Source organism: Eublepharis macularius, chromosome 4 (genome assembly GCF_028583425.1).
Source record: "Eublepharis macularius isolate TG4126 chromosome 4, MPM_Emac_v1.0, whole genome shotgun sequence".
NCBI classification, from domain to species: domain Eukaryota; kingdom Metazoa; phylum Chordata; class Lepidosauria; order Squamata; family Eublepharidae; genus Eublepharis; species Eublepharis macularius.
The window spans coordinates 31165475-31189746 of record NC_072793.1 but is presented as its reverse complement, the minus strand read 5'-3'; the positions used below and the strand labels follow the sequence as shown (position 1 = coordinate 31189746).

General features: G+C 44.4%; 1 protein-coding gene across 1 annotated transcript in view; it reads left to right on the top strand.

The window, feature by feature from the left end:
- The window catches only part of GRIN2C (glutamate ionotropic receptor NMDA type subunit 2C), a 70263-nt gene extending 46199 nt beyond the window's left edge, over positions 1 to 24064 (top strand). Inside the window, exons 9-14 of the mRNA XM_054976309.1 lie at positions 182 to 342; positions 1235 to 1422; positions 6087 to 6319; positions 10289 to 10774; positions 12517 to 12571; positions 23916 to 24064. Coding sequence (XP_054832284.1) covers positions 182 to 342; positions 1235 to 1422; positions 6087 to 6319; positions 10289 to 10774; positions 12517 to 12571; positions 23916 to 24064 — 1272 coding nt within the window. The remainder of the gene's footprint in view (positions 1 to 181; positions 343 to 1234; positions 1423 to 6086; positions 6320 to 10288; positions 10775 to 12516; positions 12572 to 23915) is intronic.
- Positions 24065 to 24272: the final 208 nt, after the last annotated feature.

Sequence of the window (24272 nt, the reverse complement as noted above, 5' to 3'; positions counted from 1 at the left end):
TTTTAATAAATTTATCATAAATAGAACATCATTCAGCCTGACATCACACTGAGATGATGCTAATGCAGAACAAAAGGTCTCATGGGATTGACAAGCAGATCCAAAGAAAGGGCACAAGTTCTTTGCAGGTGGGGGAGGGGAGCCTTAGGGATCAGGTGTTTATTTGTGACCTCTTTTCCAGTTCCAGAAGCCTCAGGAGCAGTATCCTCCATTCCGGTTTGGAACAGTCCCCAATGGCAGCACAGAGCGCAACATTCGGAGCAACTACCAGGACATGCACACCCACATGGTGAAATACAACCAGCGCTCAGTGGAGGATGCCCTGATCAGCCTCAAGATGGGGTAGGCTTCTCCAGTTCCCTCTGAGCACTTCATGGAATAAATCTTCAAGGTCTCTGAGCTAAACTTACAATGTGCTCTGATTCTTAAAGAACTCATAGTAAATTTTTTAATAAACATAGTGACATGGGTGGAAAAATGGTTGCATCCTGCCCCATTCAGCTTCTAGGTATAGGTTTGGATCCACTGGAGGATTTCCACAGATGGAAGAATTTCTATCCGTGGACTGCGACTTTCTTGACCCTGCCTCCACGGCAGCCCCAAATGCTGCTCTGAGGGGCATGCGAGACACTCCCTTCCCCGCCACCCTCATGCATGCAAGGTGAATATACAGACATTATACACGTATAGACCCAATTCTCACATTTCCTCTTGGTTCTGAGGGGGAATTTTGTACCAAGATATGGAAGTGTATATTTTACCCAGGTCATGCCCTCCCCCACATATCATTGTTAAGTGCTCGTGTGAGATTCATATAACTTTCCTCTTGATAGCACTTTGGCTGTAAAAAATTGTGGTTTTTTTCCTGTCAACAATATTTTATCACTGGGGACATGAGATGTGTCTTCCGGCTGACTATAGTTGTGCCTGTGGAATGTAGTGGTGTATGTATGCATCCCTCTATCACACCAACGTGGGAGCAGTCACCTATTAAGTATATATTATTCAGTGGTTTGAAGGCTGTGCATGCTCTCTTCTCCCGTCCCTGGGTGCATATACACCTAGAGGGTACTGCTGTATGACTTCTCAAACTTTGCTCATTCGTATGTGAATTCATGGTTCTCGTCTTCAACTTCTGTCACTTCTGCCTGTAAAACTGATAATACTCTGCTGAAGACAAGGCCGTCTTGTGAAGCTATTCTCTTGTTTGCTTTGCTGCTCTGCTTGATCACAGGAAGTTGGATGCTTTTATATATGATGCTGCAGTGCTCAACTACATGGCTGGCAAGGATGAGGGTTGCAAGCTGGTGACCATCGGCAGTGGAAAAGTCTTTGCCACCACCGGCTACGGCATCGCCCTCCAGAAGGATTCCAAGTGGAAGAGGGCAATTGATTTAGCTCTTCTGCAATTTCTCGGAGATGGTGAGTAGTGCAACTCTTCTTTCTCAAGTGGTGTTCTGATTAGTGGCCAGGGCTGGCAGCAGCACATGGCAAGGTGAGGCCCAGCTGCCGGGGCCCATGGCTTTTGGTGGGGCCCACTGCTGTTGACTCTATGCTCACGCATCTCCTATGATGCCCACACTAGTGCCCTTCCACTGCCTGCTTATGAGCGCTTTGTCACTTCTGTACATATGCTGTTGTTGGAGAAGGGCATGTGGGTGGTGCACAAAGCATCCCCGTTCTTAATGGCCCTAGCAGTGGCACTCCTAGCTGCATTCAGGACTGTTGGCGAAAGGGTATGCAGGCAGTGTGGGGAGCAGTGAGTGCAGGTAATGGGAGAGCTAATGAATGGGCAAAGAAATGATGCACAGGCAGGTGGGGGCATGTGGGTAGGAGAGTAAGAAGGGGAGCCTAGTAGAAGGCATGGGGGGCGGGCTGAGCAATCTCTGCCCAGGGCCTCCAAAATCTGAACCAACCCTAGTAGCATTGATTTGATATTTGCCAGTAAGATTTTCGAAAAATAAAATCTACCTTTCCTGTCATGTCAAGCACTCCACATGATTGCATCAATTATTTGTCTGCAATTTAAATGAAATAGAATTGAGACGGGTGGCGGGAGGTGTCTACACAGTTGGCAGCATTCAACATGGCAACTGGAAAAGTAACCTCAGGCTCACACTTTACTGGCTTGTTAGGATTCCCTATGGCCCAGGGTCCTCATAGAGAGGCCACACAGCATGTGAAACCAGCTGCAGTTTAACTGAATGTGAGCTGGTGGGATCAGTGGTATTCATCATGTTGTTGAGTGTTCAGAACCTACTGGGTTGAACTACAGGTTCTAGGCAGCAGCATGAGAATGAGCAAAATATTTGCAGCCCATTTTATAGTGCTCGATGAACGTGCTCAACTTTGGGAGTTAGGGAGACAAAAACAGATAGGGCTGCAATACTAGAGACAAGACTCCCTCCTATTCCCCAACAGGACGGGGCCATCCAAGGAAAGCACCTCTTCTGTAGCTAACTTCCCCCTATCAGGTGGATTGGGTAGACGGCAGAATGGGTGGGGGGCACAGGGAAAGCTGTGGGAAAGTGGTGTGAGAATATGCACACACACAACGTTCTCAGTCAGGACCCTTTACATCAGGTGTGTGTATGTCAGCCTCTGACCTATGGTGATCTTATGAATGAAAGACCTCCAAAACATCCTATCATCAACAGACTTGCTCAGATCCTGCAAACTGCAGGACGTGGCTTCTTTTATTGAGTCAAGCCATCTCATTTTGGGTCTTCCTCTTTTCCTACTGCCTTCTACTTTTCCTAACATTTTTGTCTTTTCCAGATAATCATGTCTTCTCATGATGTGACCAAAGGATGATAGCCTCAGTTTTGTTATTTTAGCTTCTAGGGAGAATTCATGCTTGATTTGATCTATTACCCACTTACTTGTCTTTTTGGCTGTTCATGGTATCTGCAAAACTCTCCTCCAGCACCACATTTCAAAAGAATACCATAGTTTGGATTATCTTGGTCCCCAGAGAGACATTTTTATCTTTAAGGATCTTTTCTAGCTCCCTCACAGCTGCTCTTTCCAAGTCTCAGACTTCTTCTGATTGATTCACCTGTTGGTTGATGATTGAGCCAAGGAATAGAAAATCTTGAACAATTTCAATGTCCTTATTGTCAATTGTAAAATTGTGTAATTCCTCGGTAGTCATTACTTTTGTCTTCTTGATATTCAGCTGTAATCCTGCTTTGGCTCTTTCTCCTTTAACCTTCATCTGTAGTCATTTTTAATCTCTTACATCAGGTGTAAGAGATTATAAGCAGGCATTTTTGAGTGCTTGAGGGTCCTGCTCACAGCTTGTTGTGATCAAATTGCAACTTGAGGAGTGTTTGCCCCTTCGTGAGTCCTGGACACACGTTGCCTCTCGAGTCTTGAGAGAAATCTCTTGTATCTTGTGCTTCAGGAAAGTCACAGATCAGAGTCAGGCTTCTGTTTCTCCAGAGTTGCAGGAACAATATTATCATGAAGATCTGACAAAATGCAAAGCAGAACTATCTCATCTCATCTTTGCTGCCTTCCCCTTCTTTTCTGTGCTCCTTTCTCAGGCAAAAAATACAGCCCTTCTGTGCTTATTTTAAACATTTATTTCTTCTAAGCTTGAAAACATTAAGGGGAAAGAATCCAAAAAACATACAATAACCCATCATGACTACAGCTAATATTACAGTGGGTAGAGTAGATGCCAATTCCTCTGCCAGTGGTTCTGCGAATCCACTACACCATCTGCAAATCTGGCCCTCAGTTCTGTTCTGCCTCCTTTACCTGAGTGCTCTTACAATACCTTTGGCTAGCCTCTGTGTAGCCAAGCAATCAGGTTGTGTCCCTGAGTCCCTTTGTTGTTAAGGAGAATTTTGAGAAAGCTCCAGAAATCTGTTCTTCATGGCCACCTTGTTTGAGTTTGATATTGAATCAAGCACAGCCTCTCTTGTCAGGTGACTGGAAAGTTCTCTGTCCCTGAAATCTCTCTTTTCCCTTCATCAGGAAATAAAAACTCTTGTCACTTGGATCTGTACAGATCCGTACAAATGATCTGTGTGCATACAGGGTTGGGAGTTCAGGAGAAGATATTTTAATAGAACGCAAATTGGAGAAATGTCAAGCGTAATGGGGATCAGAGAGTCAGAGAGGGAGACAGGTGGAGAGGAAAACACAGGCAAAGGGTTGGTGCGTGCAGTTCCGAGAGCAATAGAAATATTATTAAAGAACTGACTGGGGAGTTGCTGTGATATGTTGCAGACGCTCTTCTTCCTCTCCACTCAGTAGTGTTATCTGAGGCTTGAAGCAAGCAGGGAGGAGGGCAGCACTGAACACAGTCTACTTGTTGGTGGTAGCTCATTTCTAAAACGATTGCTGTCAGAGCTCAGGCTTGCTTGGATGCTGCACCTTTTGACCTGGAAGCCTTGGCCACTGATTCCAGATCTAGAGGAACACGGGCTGTGTTTTGCACAGAAATGTATTTTGCACATGTGTCCGTGGGTTTCGCCTGTGGCAGAACTGTCCCCTGGCATTTGAATCAATTTTCAGGGTCAAGTACTGGTTTTAATTTAAACTCTGACTTTTGCCAGTCTGGGACTTGATAAACTCTGATCTCCAGAAGTGGTTTACCCTTTTGAAATTAGTGGAACCCAATCGGGAAGATCCCCTTCCATCATACATCCTGACTTAAGAGGCCTGGGAATTCTGTTAATAAAAAAAAATACATATACTGAATTTTTAAAAAATATGTGCATGCAAATACAGTGCCGAATAATTTTGTTAGAGTGAATGTAGAAAGAGAGTTGGCATCCTGGTTATTGCAGGCCCTGATCCATGCCAGCTCTGTCCCCATATTCACTTTGAAAACACAATCACTGGCCCTAACAACACCAGTTATATCATCTCATGTTCATCTACTTGTTCATCTTCTAAAGCTATATATGCTATCAAGTGTCAGCAATGCCCTTCCACTTGCTACACTGGACAAACATATCAGTCCCTACACAAAAGAATAAATGGACATTAAAAATCACAACACTCAAAAACTAGTGGCAAGACATTTTAATCTTCCAGGACATTCCATTGTGGACCTAAAAGTGGCTGTCCTTAAATAATGAAGCTTCAAGAGGAAATTACAGAGATTGGTGAACTTGAGGATGATTTACACAAGCTGGGAAGAATGGAACCCCCCAGGGCTGAATAGAGACCTAGGATTCTTATCTCACTACACATGCTAATTTCTGCTCTTATCAAGCTGCATTGTACCTTTATATCCTGACTTTCCTTTCTTTGCTTCACCCCTCCCACCTCCTGACTTAAAGGCTCAAAGACTCCTCTCTGTTCTGAAGAAGGGAGTTTCAACTCTCCAAATATCCTTGAAAAATGTTGTTGGTCTGTAAGGTGCCACTAGACTAAGTTTTTCTGTGTGAGAGAGAGCTATCAGTTCAGGATATGAGTCTTTAATTTCAGGAGAAAGCATCCTGTTCATTTTCTGATGCAGATTCTCTCCCCCCACCCTTCCCCCTCCCACACACACACACTATTTGTTCCAGCAGGAGAAGAAAGAAAAGCAACTTCTAGTTTAATTTTAAAGAAAGAAGAGGCGGGATGGGGAGAGACTGTATGTGAGATGGGAGAGACCTTAAAGGTTATCGAATCCAACCTCTTGTTCAATGCAGGAATATGCATCTACAGTATCCCCGGCTGATACCCACCCAGCCCTTGCTGAAAGACCTCCAGTGAATGAGTCAGTTCCACTGCTGGACAGCTCTTCCTGCTAGAAGCTTTCTCCTAAAATTGAGCTGAAATTTAATTCTGTGTAATTTTCTCCCATTAGTGCTCCTGTTGCTCCTTAGAGAAAGGCAGAAAAGAATGTATGCTCTATCTTCCGCATGACAGCTCTTCAAGTATTTGACAACAGCAAACAAATAAAAGTAATCCAAAATATGTAATAAATACAATAAAGTAAACGAATAAACCTATTAAAGAACAAGATCTCTCAAGTACTATTTTTGTACACAACCTTCCTAAATAAATGTCTAACATCAGAGTGAGTTCTTAGGAACTGACTCTCTTTATATTTGTGCCTGTGTCTCTGTGCCTCCTAGGGGAAACCCAGAAATTGGAGACTGTGTGGCTGTCTGGGATCTGCCAAAATGAAAAGAACGAAGTGATGAGCAGCAAGTTAGACATTGACAACATGGCAGGAGTCTTCTATATGCTGCTGGTGGCCATGGGGTTGAGCCTGCTGGTTTTTGCCTGGGAGCACCTGGTTTATTGGAAGCTGCGACATTCTGTCCCCAAGTCTCACAAGCTCGATTTCCTTTTGGCTATAAGCAGGGTAAGTGCTATGCCTGTCCACCTACTCCTTCTCCAAGGAGCTCCATGTGTTTCCCTTGAGAAGATTGTCATGGTTTGAATTGGGATGGAAAAGCCTTCTTCTGTCTTCCAGAACTGGCCCGAGGATTTTGGTCCTCTCAGCAGTGAATGACTTTGCTGCTCCCTCCTGTGCAGTGGGGAAGCTACTGTTCACCTTCCCTCTAACGCATCACGGGACAATGGGAGGCCACCGCCCTCCTTCCCCCTACCAGCAAGGTGGGAGGCTGCCACTTGCCCTCCTTGTCCACCCACAACGTGGCAAGACAGGAAGCAGCTGCTTGCCCTCTCCCAGCACCTCACTGGGAAAGCCTCCACCCACCCTCCTTCTCCCCTGCTCCATCGGGGAGGGAAGGAGAAAGAGACACCCTCCCAGGTAGAAAAGGAGCAGGCCTCCCTCATAGCCTGCCTGTTGAAGTTGGGGTTACCACCTGAGGCACATCCTGATATCATGGCAGGAACATGATGATTGGCGCCTCTCTACCTCTCGTGTCCTAGGCATGTGCTAGGTGCCAGTCTAGCTGTTTTCTGTGAAGCTTCCCTAGATTCCTAGTCCAGGGGCTGGAACAATCTCATCCCTCATGGAGGTTTTTCTCCTCACTACCTGGCCTTCTAAAGAACCTGTACACTCGGATGCTGCAAGGTAACAGAATGAGGGTGGGGGTCCGAGGAATGAATATTTCCCCTAAAAGATTCTAGAACAGGCATGAGAAGAGAAACCCATGGACACTCCTTGCTTCCTTCTTTTCCTTATAAGTAAACCTATGAACATGCTTGTCCTTCTCTCTCCTTGAATAAGATGTTATAGACCACTGGGGGCCAGATCAAGTTTTTTTCAGCAGCCAGGAACCACTGCTTTAAATAAAGTGTCCTCAAGCCAAGCTTAGATAAATGTTTAAGAGCTGTGGCATGAGTTTTTGATTTGGCCTGTTGCAATTGGGGTATTTTTCTTTTAAGATGTGGGATTCTTCCCGCTTCCCTTCCCTTGGAACATCAGAAATAAAGGATGGGCTATCTCATGAGATAAGTATCATTTAAAGTTCTCTCTTGCTCATGCCACCATGATTTTAAGCTGTGGAAGAAGTTTGGAGGCTGGAAAAAAATTAGAGAATGATTTGGTCTGTTTGCTTTCTCGTGGAGTACGAGTCGCTTGTTTGTTTGCGTTTATTTAAAGTGCTGCCTGATCCACAAGTCTAGTTTAAATAATAGATGTGTGGGTGCAATTGTACAATTTGTTTTAGAATAATTTCTGCCTGTGCTCCCAAAACAGTCCTCAGTGCAGAAGACATATTTTTCTGCCTCTTGAACGAGGTTCAGTATGTCTGTGTGAAAAGGGGTGAATCTATCATCTAATATCTTTATGAGACATTTCCTTGTTAAAAAGATAAACAAGAACCTGGTCATGAGAGCAGGCTAAGAAGGACTAGTTCTCTTCTGGTAGACACATATGCAAAGATTTCACATCTTCTCATAGAGAACTGTCAGGGTCAATAGTTTCTCCAGAGAAGCACTCAGCTCATATGGCTTTGTAAGGGTCTGTCCCTTTACACCAATCTGGCTCTCATCTGTGATTATGAAGGTTAGATTCACTGGAGAGAGCTAGTGGTTAAGAAACTTTCTACATACAGCAAGCTTCCTGCATAGTTAGATACCAGTATTAGGGGAGGGGGAATGTTCATGGTTAAGGGTGAAATCCACACATGGGCTTTTGGGATGGGGTTTACTTCTGCTGGAGACCTACCGATTGCAGTTTCCCAACCCCTACATTTAAGATGGGGGGGGTGTTATTGAAAAGGCCCACTTCAAACTCCACAAGCACTTGTCTTGCATTCTGGCCTGCAGGCCATCCACAAATGAGTCTTTCACAAGACTCCTGTTTGTTTTTGCTGCCACAGACTACTGGGTCTCCCCCTCTGGGATTATAATCTGTAACAGTCCCAAGTGTACAAAGGCAGCACTCATAAACTCAGATTGCATGACTGATTGTCCCACATAAGATTTGGGAACTGACCATGAAGTTTGGTTTTATGCACACTGGAGTTTTTGCTTGTTAGCCCATATGTGTATATCTAGTGGGTAGGGCAAATTGCTGCAGTCTTTTCCTTCACCGTGCATAATAGGTAAGAAAACATGTTATTTCTGCATATGCCAAACCACACTAGTGGCATGTGAATTTTTCCTAACTGTGGTGGGAAAATATGGTGTCTAAAGCAGCTCCAGGACTATGCACCATTCACCCCAGACTATGATTTGTCTGTTTTTTTTTAAAGAGGGCATAGACCTTTCCCCCTGGCCCAGTTAAGAGAGACAGAAATTCCATCTCGTGGTCCTCATCACTTACATTTTAATCTCATCTCCCAAGTGCAAGAAGGGCTTTTCACATGCCTAGCCTTAGAAGCCCATAGGTTTTACTGGTAGCTCTCAATCTTCCTTTTGTCAACACTCAACTTTTCCCCTCGTAAAGGTAAATGTATTACATACAAGTTTGTCCTGCCTTCTTTTGAAGGAACGTTGTGAACCGGTTTTACCAGCAGCTGTATCCCTTCCTACCTTTATTGACAAATGAGGTGGAATATAACTCTGCCTTACTATGTTAAGATGTTATTTCAGGTCAAGAATGCAGCTTGGTAATAGGTTGGGTTCAAGAAGGCGCTCTGTATTCACACACACTCTGTAGGATTTCTAGGTGCTAAAAGCAATTTGTATAGGAATGCATCACTGATGCTTAATTTGTGTGAAATGTATCTGAAATTAAACTGATCAAAAGAACAATCGTTCCCCAATTATGCACCAGAAAAATGAACAGGGAATTGATTTGCCGGATCTCAGAACATTTCTAGACCATATTGTTTGTGCCTTCAACAAACAAAAAACACCTACCTTGGCTGGGTTTTTTTTTTTGCTTTGTTACCTTATCTGATCAAAGAAAAATGCATTTGAAACTATTAAATATTGGGCCTGGTGTGAACTGAAGCAATAGAGAGAGGATTTGTTCATAGAGAATCAGCACTGGCGTTCTGAGTATTAAAAGAATAGCACTTCTCATGTTTATATCTTAGTTTGAAGTGCTTCATATAAAGTGTCTTATACTAAGAAATTGGGAGGCGCTGCACCAGCTTCTACACTTACTGAATCTGTTTCTGAAATGTTTAATCTCTCGTCGGGTGACCAGTCGTATCCTGTTGTTCCTTAAGGACCTCAAGGCAATACCACTTAACAAATCACCACTGGACATTTACTGTTTTTAAAAAATGTAACTGCAAACTAGGGAGAAGTGAACACCTGAAAATACAGTGTCGAAAATGATCACTTGTCATTAGAAACACACACATTTCATAGGAAATCGCACCTGAAAATAATCAGATTGAAATGCCGACTGGAAGGGAATTGGATCAGCTGGTGGCTGAAGTGCCCATAGGACAAAACTTGGCAAGCAACCACCTCCCCTAATACAAAGGTGGCATAGCCAGATTATCTGATGCAGGTCAGAGTGTGTGCATGAGACTTTCTTCCCAACTTTTATTGTAATGTCAGATTTTGAGTGCGGAATCAAGATTTTCTTGCTGAGATCTGAAACCTCTTATGTTTCTGAACAACAGGAAAAGATCACAAACTTCTTTTCCTCCTAATGTTTTTAGCAGAAAAATAATCCCTCCTGACTTTCACAGGAAAGAACTGAAGAATCTGATTTACAACATTGTAGGTCGCATCAAGCTGTTATAACTAGCACTAACATTCTTTCCCAAATATTTATACATTTTCCAGGTCTTTGAGCTAAACGAGGCCACCTTGTATTTTTAATATCCTTCATGCACTTGGAGCTTGAGCTTAAGCCAGCATCCTCCTGGCTCATCCCTTCCCATTTGCCGTTCTTTTCTTTATTCACTTGGGAGCCATTTTGGTCATTGCATTCCTTTTCCTCTTTTTCCCCCAGGGCATCTATAGCTGTTTTAACGGAGTCCAGAACCTGGAGAGTCCTGTTCGTGTTCACAAACCTGATGTCACTGCTAACTCTGCACAGGCCAACGTACTGAAGATGCTGCAGGCTGCCAAGAACATGGTGTCAACAGCTAGTGTTGGGAACTCTTTAGAGAATGCTACGCGCACCATTGAGAATTGGTCAAACCGGAGTGAAAACCTCCAAACAACCTTCTCCTTAAAGACTCCTCAGCTTGTGGTTCAAAACACAAGTGGCCCTAACAGGCCAGATCAGTTCTCCAATGCAGCAACAAGTGAGAAGCTGGGGAGGCCTGTTACACCGTTACTTCCTGTGCCCCAACAGCCTTTTGTGCCAGCCAGTGAAAGCTGGAGAGGAGCAAGTGAACAGCCACAGACACTTCATCCAGTGAAGTTCCGAGGCAGCTTTTCTGAGGACAAGGTGCTTCCAGGTTCCACCGTGAACAGCTCCCCAAACTACTTAGTAAGAACCACGCCTCAAATCCATATGAAAGACCACGTGCCACTCGGAAACCACCTTAGTGCTGCTCCTCATTCTCCAGTAAGGTCTCTTAGGGAGCTTCTTCCACCTCAGCAAAAGCATAAGCTGCCCATGCCTAGAGGAAAGGAAAGGTTCCACCATAATGTTCACCTGGTGTGTGGAGAAGGTGGATACGACAGCTCGGCCCAAGTGGCAAGGCTGGTTTCCACTTCTGAGAGGAGAAAGGATTTGGAAAACCACTTCTTGCCTCATGCATGTGTACACGGGTCCTTCCCCAGAGTTGACAGGACTTGCAGATCCTTAACATACAAAGACTCTGACATGTTAGAGCGAAGGAGGGGGAAGCAGAGCCACAGACATAACCTTTCAAGGTCAGCCTGGGAGCAGTATGAGAGACCACAGTCTCTAGGCACCTGGAAGCATCATGGAAAGTCCTCTGTCTACGGGGATGTGCCAGACCTCTTCCCCAAAGCTGGTTTGGGTCCAAAAACATCACCAGTGCCTGGAATCCATCATGGAATCCATCACTATCCTCCCAATGCCCTTACGCCAAGTTACACGTGCAATAGGAAATGTATGGCGGCCAATGGTTTGCCTTGGAAGGACCGTCAGCTACTGCATTCCCAAACCACAAGTCTCCCTTCCTATCGGGAGGCCTGCCTGCAAAACACCTCAGGCATGCACAGGGCTTCTTCCACAGTGGTGCACAAGCAGTATGCCTATATGAACTCTTACACAAATCTGCCTATGTACTGGGGCCGCCTTTACCAGGGCTTTCCTCGATTGTGTGAACAGTCCAGTGCGACCCAGCACTGCTTCACTCGAGCTCCCTGGTCCCCTTGCAGCAGGAATTTCTTGGTCCATGAGGATGGTCCAAGGTCCATGTACTTCGGTAGCACATACAGAGACTGCAGAGACCGGAGCAGAGTGGACCCAACATTTCTCCAGCTGGTCGACACTGAGAGGCGGGACTTTCTGGCCACCCAAAGGATGCACAGCCCTTATGCAACAAGATCTTGGAGGCGTATCTCTAGCTTAGAATCTGAAGTCTGAGGTGGAAAGGGGGACGATGCTAAGGGTGTTGATTCTTGATTTGTAACCATGATAGAGTTCACACATGCTGGGGACCAATAACCCCAATAAGGGCAAATGATGGACTCCTCTGATCCGCTGCTTCCTACTCAGCTGTTATCAACGGAAAGATCTTTTGTCTCTTTTCTACTGACCTGGATCAAAATAAGAGCAAGTGACCTTTCTCCTTCATTGATGGATGAAACAAAAACAAAGCAGCAGCAGCTGAAGGCACTTTAGTGACTGAATTCCCAAGTCTTCCATTGCTGGGCACTGGGACACTCATCACACGCAAGAAGACCCTCATGGCGGTGATTCACAGTCATGCTGTCTCTGTGGATAGCTTAAGTATCAATTTCAGTGTCGACCATTTACATTTCAGTGCCAGTTATCTTTCAGAGCATGCTCTCTGTGACACAGCTGGAGACACCCAACAGCCTACTAAGAATTAGGACTACCTTGCTTTCCCATATGCACTGACCTACATGGGGACTGCACAAAGAACTTAACAGGCACATAGTGTGATATTTGGAGTGTTTTACATTACTTTCTGGTTCCTCATACAGAATCCCACATGCCAAAACAGAGGTTATTAAAGACACACTTCTTAAAATGTAATCACTCCCCATCCTTTCTTCCTTCTTTCCTTTTAGCTGACCAAGGTTGCCTTTCAGAATGTCCTTAGAATCAAAAGTGCCAAGGATATGGGTATCCCTGCATCTTGCTTTGCAAGGAAACCAGGAGGAAAGTCCATATTTAATTCAAGGCAATACCTGCTGAGAACTCAGGTTAGGAAAGAAGCAATTTAGTAGATGGGTGGTGGTGGTAGCATAAATTCCCTCTTCAGCTGTATCTCTCCTTGCCATCATTTGCTTTAATATGGGACTGACGTTTCAGCCTAGGGCCAAAATGCACTTTTCAACAGTAGCTGCCATCACTGCATGCAGTGCAGCAGGAAACATTTCTGGCAAATGAAGAAAGCCAGAGACTAAGCAGGCATGGAGCATCACAGAAAAAGAGCAAACATGGACCAGCCACAGGCAGGCCTGGTATCCATAGTATTCCTGTAAGTTAAGTGATGGGATTTTTTTTTAAAGCTTGCAAAATCTTTTCACTTCCATCCAACTTGTGAAGTATACAGGTTGAGTACCAAAAATGTACACAGAAACCTCCAGGAAATAAGCTATACAGCCACTGCACGGACTTAAATTTGCAAGCATAGTTCGGAGTTGCTGGATCTTCTCACAGCACAGTTGCAAAGCAATAGATCCTACCTGTTTTTCTGCATACTTCTACCTGATTTCCCTCCTTACCACAGTCCCCATTCCATGTGACATTTGTCCACACGGGTCCCAAGATTCCTGGCAGAGCTTTTTCATCAGTCAAAAGGGGGGGGGGGCTTCTTCCTCTTTCACAGTGGAAAAGCAAGCAGGATCTATCCCATTCTGTACACAGCAGTGGAACACACATGCAGTAGCTCTTGACGACATTTGCAAAGCGAGATTTAGTGCTGCCCAGGGATGCTTATAACTTCTCTAGGTCACAACAAAATGCTAATTTTTTGAACCATTCAGTTTCTGAAATATCACCTGCCCAATGTTTGGCAAATATCGTAGCTCAGCCTTGGCCTGCCTGATCTCCCCCCTCCCTCATACACTTAAAGGCAACTTGACACCATGAAAGTTTGAGCTGTTCAACTGAAATTCAAGGAAATATGTCCAGTTTGGCCTGAGTTTGTTTTAAGGTACGTGGGGGTGGGGTGGGGGGCTTTAATATGCTGCCTCTTCATTTCTACAAGGCTCTTTTTGTGTTCCGTTCACTTTGTCTCATTACAGTCACAGCAGGATCAAAAGCCTCCTGAGGAGTCTTCACCTAACTGCTAATTTTTCACTGAATGTCACCAGATAGCGAAGGTTTGGTGTTGCTAAAACATGTCTTAATTTGCCCTCGCTGTTAGAGCCGCCACCTTTCCAAATTGAAGCTGTGCACGCTGAGAGCGCATGAGGCCTGCTAAGTACCTGGGACAAGGTGATATACAGGCAAAGGCACTGTTAGGGTGAAAAGTGTTGGGAGCTGCTGCTCTTTGCCTGGTGCAGAAGTTTTTTTTTTAAAAAAAAACGTACTGTCTATAGTTATACCTCTGTATCTCAGGGGAGACGGTTGAGCAGAGGAATGCCCCCAAAAGCCCACTGGACCAGTTCATGCACACCTAACACTATGCCACTGGGGCCAGAACTACATGTTATAATTTGGCTTTGACACGGGGGGGGGGGGGTTACACATTTTAACACGGAAATCTGGGATTCGTCCAGCCTGAGAAACTTCAAAAAGATGGGTGCACCTTCCTTCACCCATTTTTAGCTAGCAACTCTGATAGTGCAATCTTATATAGTGTTACTTCGCTAGGCTCAGCCTGCAGTAACGCTGCACCAGATTAAACTGCCGATCTCATTTGTCAGTTTACAACGGGTGAGCAAATGTTCTGAGGTGGTCTGAGTCATTCTTAGACGTGTATGATGGCTTGGCCTCTGTGCTACATTCTTCCATGGTCACAATAAGGCCACGCTTCCAAATGCAGGATAGGATAAGCTGTTCATCTATTTTAACGTGTTCAGTGTTGGAGACCAATTTACAGCTCACTTCCGAGGCTTCAGGGAAGGAGTTTATGCAACTAAGGGGAAAATAGAAGACTAAATGACAGTGCCATACAGTGGAAGTCCTTGTAATTGCAGGCAACCTGCAATAGTCCTCCTGAGTCATATTGGGACAGCGTGCCAGAAATGCCTCTAAGATCAAGGGTCTAGGTGAAAAACTATCAACAATGAACAGCATATACCTAAGTTTATGGGGAAGGTATAAGTGGTTTGACCACTTCTACATACCAGAGGGAATAAGTGCTGTGAATAATGACCAGTTTGAATTGGGGCATGCAACGAACCTTGTTGTGTGCATTACCCTCTTACCTGGTTGTGCGTGTGCCTTCCCCTTGAGAATAACAGAACTATAGCCTCTTCCTCTCAACTGGTCTTAAAGGGAGAAGGGAATCTGGGAGACAATAGAGGGCTGGGGAAGCAAAATGTAAGATTAATTTTGGCCCTTTCCACATGTCCTTAAAGGGACTCCACATGGCACTATTTTCAGAACGGTTGCAGGCTGTTTAGCTTCCAGTTTTTTGGTGCCTTTCTGGGACTGCGGAAAAGTGTGCTTCCAGAAAGAATGGAAGCCGAACAGCCTGCAACCATTTTGAAAACGGAGACGTCTGAAGTCAAGGGGAAAAGCCGCCCGCCACTGTTTGGTGAGTGGGCCGTCTCTTTAAGGACGTGTGGAAAGGGTCTTTCGTGTTCTGTAAGTGTCCTGTCCAAGAAACCACAAGTTCATCCCTATCACCTCGAGAGCAGAGGAAGGATTTCTCCACTTGATCAGGAATACCCTCCTGTCCTCATGAAAGAGTATTTATTTTCATAGTAGCATAATACTATGTTCTGAAGGCTCAACACATGACAAGCTAAACCCCCAAATGGATAAACAATGGGCCCTGTGCATTTGTGGCGGCTACATCAAGAATGATCTGAAGAAAGTGTATGACCTGACAAAGTCACCTCATATGTCACCAGCAGAGCTGATTTCAGGATAATGAACCCTTCTCCTGTGATTAATTCACCTCTGTGAAGTTGCCACCTGCCATCCTTGTGGATGCTGAAGGAATGCGGTGTCACTCGGTCCCAGTACATCTACTGATTTTAGGGACTACTTTCAAAACAATCAGGATTTCTCTGTGTGTGTGGACTGGGCAAAACCTTTTAATCCACCTCATGAACTGTTTTTCTTTTCCTGCTGCTGTCTCCACTGGATCAAGGGCACGGCTGAGAACAATTTTACGGCTGCTTGTGTATGTTATAATTCCTTACTTGTAATTTGACAGCATAGGGTGACAGATACACGTTCCTATACTGCAGGAATTGTCAATGGTGAGTCTAAGACAAAAGGCTGGCAAAGCTTCTAGAGCCTTCTTGCTGCTCCATGCCCGAAGGCACCCATGGTACTGAGGCATATTTTGAAGCCTGTATACGGCGATATCCTTATTTTCAGAATGTGAGCATGGAAATTTACTGAAGTGGCTCCTGCTTGATACTAGCATTTGTTAGCACTGGATGCTGGGCTTTTACTGCACAATCCCTCAACAAGGGAAAAACAAGCCTGCTAACCTTAGCCTTCACTACTTGTCACAATGAACGTTGAGGGAAGCACATGGTGTGCCTTTTATTTCCCTAAACAATGCTGCAGCCAATTAAATACAGTTAAATAAAATTAGCTTGGACAATGACCCCACAAAAAGGCACACTGAAATGCTGCAAAGGAAAAGGATTTATCAGGTATCCCCATCAAAATCAAAACAGGCTCACAATAAAAAAATACCACATGATGGAAACAGATGGCAGACATCACCCTCCTGACTCATCCGGGGCCTGTAGAGATCTATTCCTATCCTAGCTTCATTTCCACCTAGAAATTAATCCCCTCTGTATTGGGATCTTGCCCCTCCCCTCGGCAATAAGCACAAACCCTGAACGAAAAACAAATAGAACCAAATTAAGCTGCCTTTTGGGATAATAATTACTCAAAACCTACCCAGCTGTAACAACATTGGAATAAAGGGAACAGTATTTGGGCACAGTTGGCACCAACGATTCCCAAGGTGGATGATTCGTTGTAGCCATTGTTCCCTGCTGTCCTCTACTAAAGAGGCTCGAAAAGATAACGTGACTCAAGGCTGCCAGTTTTCCAGTTCTTTACAGTTTAAGAATAAATTCTTCGGGGCATCCTGGGCCCAGCCTAATTGTTCACACTGGGAGGATCATGATAACTACCCCAAAACATCTGGGGAGGCAGCAGGAGTTAAAGGACTGTTCCTTGAAAATATTTTTTTGTTTGTTTTATTTATTTAAAACATACATTCCCGGTTTTTTTTTTTTTAACAAGCTGTTGTTTTGGTGAGCAGGCATGTTTGTCCGGCGTGCTCCAAAACCCCAGCAGAGTAGGTACAACAATTAAGAGTGATGTAGGGAAAGTACTATATTCACCTTCAGGCAGACGGTGTGAATTATTTCACAGGTGACATTCATGGAGAACAGACCTCACTATAATTATTTTTTATACCTAGTGCCCAAGTGGCTCAGGTACTAAACAAATATAGGTGAGGTTGGCAGAGATATTTAAATCATAACACATCTGGGGATGTCAGACGTGGGAAAATGGGAAAGAAGAAAGGACACAAATTGAGGGTCGTACAGTAATAAACAACATAGTATGAGTGGAGAAACAGAAGCCTAGGTCTCATGGAGGTGGTGGTAAGACCTTCAAGGAGGAGGGAACGACATGGCCAAATATTCCTCATTATCTATCAGTGCTGCAATCCTATGCAGAGTTACCTGTCTAAGTCCATTGATTTTAATGGGTTTAGGCTACGATGGCACTGAAAAGCCTGCCCCCAAAAAACTATATGACAGGAAGTTTCTAGCCTCGTCCTCTCCAAGACATCACATTTTCTGTATACAAAGAATAACCATATGTTGAGAGAAGATTGATAAAGAAAATGGTGGGGGGAGGCTTAAGCCCCCTCTCCAGGATTATCCACATAGGGTTATTTCAATGGTTCTGGCCCCGTACTGCTTCCGTTTATCTCCAGATTTCCACACCTTTTCTTGGGCTTTTATTTTTCATCTTGCTTTTCCCCCTGTTTTTTTCCCCTCCTGTTTCTTTTGGGAACACTTTTACCTCAATTAAAAAAAAATGATTATGAGTCAAAGTTTGAATTCTTCAAGGAGTTTATCGTCTATAGCCATAGGCCGTCACAATTTACCAAACATCGACTAATAAACAATTAAATCCATTATCACAGTTTGTATAGGTTACTTAAAATTAATTAAAACAGTACAGTATGCCAAACTATCCCAGGAATCACGAAACAGCCTCATTCAGTACCACCTTAGATCTTATAATTATGAGTCACCTTTGTTCTTCATGTGTAATGTTTCCTTTGGTTTTATTTATTCTGCCCACTCCCACCTACTTCCTATCCACTTTTTGATGACTGGACTTCCCTCATCAAACCACACCCTCTGCTTGCCTACCTCCCTCTGCTGCCTGGAAAGTATGTGGTTTCATTTTCGATCTTTTTAAAAAGAAAAACACCACTCTTACAGTGATATATCATTATATCAAAATATATGTATCATAAAAGGATAGCCCCACAGACATGTTTATTGTGCTTCCTAGCACATCACCTGGACATTTTCTTTGTCCTGCTGACTCTTGTACCATATCGCAAATTGCGTTTCAAAATTTCTTTAGTTTCAAAAATTGTTTGTCATGAGCGGGGAGGCTGCTGTTCAAGAAAATGAGTTCAAAAGCTTTGAGTTACATAATGATCTTCATTAGACATGGAAATGAAGCAAAATATGAATTAAATTTTGTGACAAATCGGGCTTATTCGTTTATCGCAAAAACATGTTTTGTGGGGCCGCATTTTTCACGAAATCCATGACTTTTTGGGCCAATTCATGAATGCTTCATGATGCCAGACAGGCTGGTGCCGATCCATTGATTGCCTAGGCAACATAGGCCCAGAATGTCTGCAGACCTTTTGTTGCCGCGGAAACCCCAATCTTAGCCCACATAACCTTGATAGGCAGCTCTCCCTGCCAACCTGAGCGCTCCCATTCTGTTCTATGAGAGCAATGAGCAGGGGGGAGATAGGCCTTCTGTAGCCATGGGAACACCAATCTCATCCCTCCAAACCCTGTTAAGCAGGTCCGTCTGCCAACCAGAAAGTTCCTGTTCTGCTCTATGGAGCATTTCTTATATAAGGCACAGCTCTCTGCCTTGTGCTTTCAGTTCCAGTAGACAGAGGGAGAGGGAGGAGCTGTTGCTGGGATTTGGAGTGTTAGAGAGTGGATTTGGAAGCTTTTGGCTGGAGTTGCTGCTGCTTCAAAAGAGACTGAAAAGACTCTTTCTTATTTTCTGTTCTTGTCCTTGCTGGGAAGGTTGTTGGTTGAGGATGCTTTTGAAGTCTCCCTGCGAGTTTGGCATCTCTGGGTATGAACAGGGCCGTTGTAGAGCCCTGGGATCTGATGAATCATAAACCTAACGAATCATTTCGTGAAACGGGACAATTTCATGAAAGTTCATGGTTCATGGAACGCGACGAACCACAAAACTCAAGAGTTCTTTTTTCCCCCGTTTCATGCCCATCTATAATCTTCATGTTCTTTGGAACCTGGTCAACATGTGGAAAATTGTGCTACATATCATATGTGCTACATAATGGGTTAGGGCATACTTATACATGTCTGCAACACAATGCCACAAGAGCCATAAATACTTGCTAATTTGGTTGCCCAGTACATATCTTTCTATCAGATATTCTTCCTGTCCCATCCCTTTGGTATGCACATCCATACATGCACATTTTCTACACTGGGGGATTTCCTGCCCCTGATATTTTTGTCTACTGCCACATTCTTGCCCTTGATGTTGGTGAGGGAGGAATAAAAGAATCAACTCTGGTTTTCCCTCTTCCTGTCATGTGACTCTGATGTCATGTGCTTGCTGCTAAATAGGTCCTGGGTCTAGAAAGGTTGGAAACCAGTGCTCTGCAGAATTTTAATCCTTTGCCTGAACTCATTTGCTTAGGGTTTGCATAACAACTGTAACATTTTGTCAGTTTGGAAGATATCCAAAAAGGTGCACCCAAGGAGGGTTTGAGACAGCAAATCCTCTAGCTTCATCAAAACAGTTTTTCAAATGTCCCTGAGTTTCAAAAGTGAATTATGTGCTGACTGCTGTTTATGAAGCTATCAAATGCATAGAACTTCTGGCACCATTCTTTAGATCCCAGCCTGTGTCATCTTCCAAAATCCATACTGGCATCCACAGTTACGGCAAACTAGCCAATTTTAAGCAGGCACACACAAGCCATGCATAGTTGAACAACCGATTAATATTGCCCTGAGCACACAGTTGTGAAACAAGACAGGGAGCTTGTTGTATTCCAGATCCAACACAGCAAAAAACTTAATGGAACAAGGTAAACATCAAATGAGCAGCATGCTGTTCTCTAGGAAGCTTTGCAAATAGTTCCAGGAAGGGAGGCACATGAGGAGCGGAATAGCAGGATCAGGGTTGTCCATGAGGCTGTTGTATTCTTCACGAGTTGTTTTGGGAAACCAAAAGGAATTCTGGACTAGTTGACTCAGCAGATATTACAATAATCAAGCCTAGTGGTCACAAGGGCAGGACTTGCTATCACAGCATCATCATAGGATAAACGAGGGCACAGCTGGAGGAGATTGTACTGCTTGGTAAGAAAAACTGACTGCAACATGTGACGCACTGGGGACTTTGCCTGGAAAAGGCACAGCTGAATTGGATGTGAAGAGGACCTATTCTTTCAACCAGACATATTAGCCAAATGACCCAGCAGTGATATTTTCAGGAATAAAGAGAGCAGGAGGAAGCCCAAGTCCATTAATGTGACTGGGATAGTTTCTTCACAGGGGAAATTTGGGACATATCTTACATGACAATACAGATATGTGCATGTGTGCGCGCGTGCACATGTATGCAAACATAAGGATAATAGGGATTTTCTTTTTGACTTGTTACTGTAGTGTATACAACACATCAGTTATTACATTGCAAACCTACCAAACAGGACTTCTATGGCATTTATTTTGCAATCCTTAACATATTTGCTCAGAGTAAGACATTTGTGAGATGTCTTACTCGTTCCCATTTTGGTTCTTACGAGTAGGGCTTTTTTTCAGCTGGAACGCAGTGGAATGGAGTTCCAGAACCTCTTGAAAATGGTCACATGGCTGGTGGCCCCGCCCCCTGATCTCCAGACAGAGGGGAGTTTAGATTGCCCTCTGCATGTGGCGCAGAGGGCAATCTAAACTCCCCTCTGTCTGGAGATCAGGGGGCGGGGCCACCAGCCATGTGACCATTTTCCCCGAGGGCAGCTCACTGAGTTCCACCACCTCTTTTCCCAGAAAAAAGCCCTGCTTATGAGGCATTCCTTGTCTCTCCGATTTCCTGCTTTTGCTTACTTCTGCAGTCAAACCCAGTACTGTTGCCTCATACTGCCTGCTGTGCCAGAGCTCAGAAAACCACAAGAGCTTCATAAAGAACTCACAATCCAAAAATTCAAATATGTCAGGATCTCCCACCTCTAGATGATAAATCAGAGGGGAAAGCAAAGGTGGCTTTTGTTCTCCTCTGTGTATGCACATGACATTTCCTTCCTTCGCTGATGCTACAGGAATGCTCCCTAGGCTAGGTGACAAGGGGAAAGTGAATAATAAAAGTGACAGGAATAGGAATGCAAAAGGAAGAGATTTCAGAAGCTGAGACTGAAACTGTGGGCTTGGGCTTTAATAAAACAGGAGAAATGGGCAAGCAAAGCAGCTTTGTCAATCTTTGGATTTATTTACAAGCCTTACAGCACTGCCAAAGTGAGAAATATAGCTGTTAACAACAGCTGGTCAAACTGATTGCTTATGTGCAAGTAATATCTAATTCTTTCCAGTTGTTCCCGCTGAAAGACACAAGGAGGTGGGAGCCTTTGCCAGATCTTAAGCCCTGCTGGGGTCCACCTGGTTCAGGATCCTGTATTCCAGCCACAACAGGCATGAAAGCAACAAAGAATCCAATGAGGTCTGGAGGTATTGACTATATTACCCCCCTATTCCCCGACTTTCCTAAGATTGGGTGACATTTGGGACCAACTTCTCTCTTCTCTGTTTCTGCATTGGGCAAGTTAATGGGTTCTTGGCCATTGAAGAAACAAAAAACAAAGCCAGCAGATTTAATCATGCTCTCTAGAATAGAAGAGTTATCCCAGAGAGAAACTACATTTTGCCCAGTGCTGAATGGACCAGACCATTAACCAAGGACCTTCCCCCCACCCCAGTAATTAAGGAACCTTTAGCCACAGACAGAAAATCTTATGTTAACATTTCCAAACTACAGAATCCATGTTTGTATATACACCTGTGTTTCATGTTCTGCCTTGAATGGACTATCCCACCCCAGTGACCCAATCTGGATTATTTGAATTGCCCACCAAAGCCCTGCTTTATTGGTCAGAACAAGACTACCTCCAAACATACCCCCTTCCTGATCTGGAAACCTCCCCTTTCTTCTTTGGAATTGAGCTCAGGAGCCTGGACCAAGCAGGTTACACCCCTAGTACCTGCCTGTCTTGGAAATATAAGAAGCTTTGATCCTCTGCTGCTAGTCCTATAATGGAGGCCACAATCTGCCTAAAAAGCAAACTGTGCTGTGTGCGGCTTTGCTCTGCCCCCGCTGACTATAATCACACATGGATTTCACCTCCAACTTTTGGATTATTTGCTGCCCGGATGCTTGGATCCCTAATGCAGGGGATCACTAGCTACATTCTTCTTGTTTTCTCTCTTGCTCTACCATTTTGGCCTCCTGTCTGTCCTCCTAAATGTAACTTCTATAACGCTTGGATGCCAGTGTAGAGACTAGAGACTAGTGAGCTTCTACCTGAGATCTGCTAATTCCCAATTGAGAGATTTGCATTATTCCACTTCATAAACTTGATTTATAGTTTTTACTCTGTTTGGATCTCAGTGTTCCCTCCAAGCTTTTTGTGTACCTCACAACTTAGTTAAAGATCTTTTGTTATTGTGATTTAGGTCACTGCCTTGGATTTCAGAGTTTCTTTTAACTGGGAATTAGAACCAAGCCAGCAACTCCTTCAGCTTGGAGTGGGAGATGGCAGAAGGAAGGTAGTATCCTTACGGTGAGGCTATCGTAGAGTAGATTTGGGCTCCAACTGAAAACTGGGTCCCATTTACACTAACCCATGTCTAGGTCACACATGTCTTTTAATTATGCACCATAGATTTAAGCTGGTCTTTAAGGCTGATTGTATTTGGAAGGCAACATAGGAGGAATTTCATGTGAAATCTGATTTCTGATCATGAATCTGAAATAGGGCAAAATGGGCTAAGTATTTAATTTTAAATCAATATATTGGTTTCTGACACTCATGTAGGGTTTATAAGTCTAGAAGTATACATTTGTGGCACTTGTGTAATTTTGGGGTAGAGCCATGTGGGTCAGGGCGGGTCAGAGCCTGATATGTGTTGGGGTAGAAGCAAACATAGCCCAGCAGTTTTGCTGGGTCCAGGAGCAGAGATCATTGCAAATGTTCCCTATCCATTGAAGGCGTGCTGCTTTTAAGAAACTCAGGTGGAAAAAAAATGGCTTGCTAATGGTAGGACAGGCAGAGAATGCGAGTGTGGAGAAATGCACTGTCATTTGGGCGGTTTGACTATGTAAAACCTTTCCTTTTAGTTTTAAAAAGTTTTCCAGGGATGTGTGAGTGTGACTTATGGTAACCCTATGAATGAAAGACCGCCAAAACATCCTATCATTAATATCCTTGCTTAGATCTTGCAAACTGGAGGACATGGGGTAGCCCAAATGGTCTCCAGGCCACACCCTACTAGGGTTCTAGAAATGTTGGCCTGTTGGGCCAGAGACAGTAAGCAAACACCTGAAACCTCCTGCTACAAGCTGACATTAAGGGTGGGGCAGAGATTTGAGGGGGGCAAAGAAGGGCTGTGAGCCTGTGAGCCTGCAAAGAAGAAGGCAGCTTAAAAAAAGAAAACGAGAGAGCCAAGCTGGAGCCAACCCCCAAGCAGCCATGTTAAAATAAACTCCCAACAGTGTGATCCTATGCAAAGTTAGTCTGGTCTACGTCCATTGATTGCAATTTAGATGGAGATGCTCAGCTTGCTAAGACAAGGCGGCCAGATCCAGTTCTTGGTTGAGTCCGCATTTCAGGCTGTAAAAGCCACTTTGGAAGAGCCCTCGAAAAGGAGGCCTCATCAACGGTAAAGTCCAACCAGCCTCTTCAGCACCACAATGGTCTTCTCCTCATCTGGCTATCAGAAGGCATGATGAACACGGTCCAGCTCTCTACCCTCCTTCCCCTCTTTGTCCTTCTTCTTTCCAGCCTCCTATTGCACCAAGGCCAAGTTAAATGACACCTTCACCATGGCAACGGCTGAGGTGCCACCTCCTCTCCTCTGCTCTCTGGGGCTGAGGGGATCCCAGCGAGGTCAGACTGGGCCCCATTGCTCGGTTCGGCTGTTGGCCAGCTAGAGAACCGGCAGCAACTGGAGTCACTCTCTGGCTCCACCCTGAGGGCTAACCCAGCCACAACCAGGAAGAAAGGAGATAAGGGGGACAAGGCTCCATCCCTATTAGACCCGCTTGCTGGTGCCAGCTGAGTGGGAGGGCAGGGCCACCTGTGAGTTAATATCTGTGAGCTACAGCTGAGAATCTTTGAACGGAGGAGTCAGAATCTGTG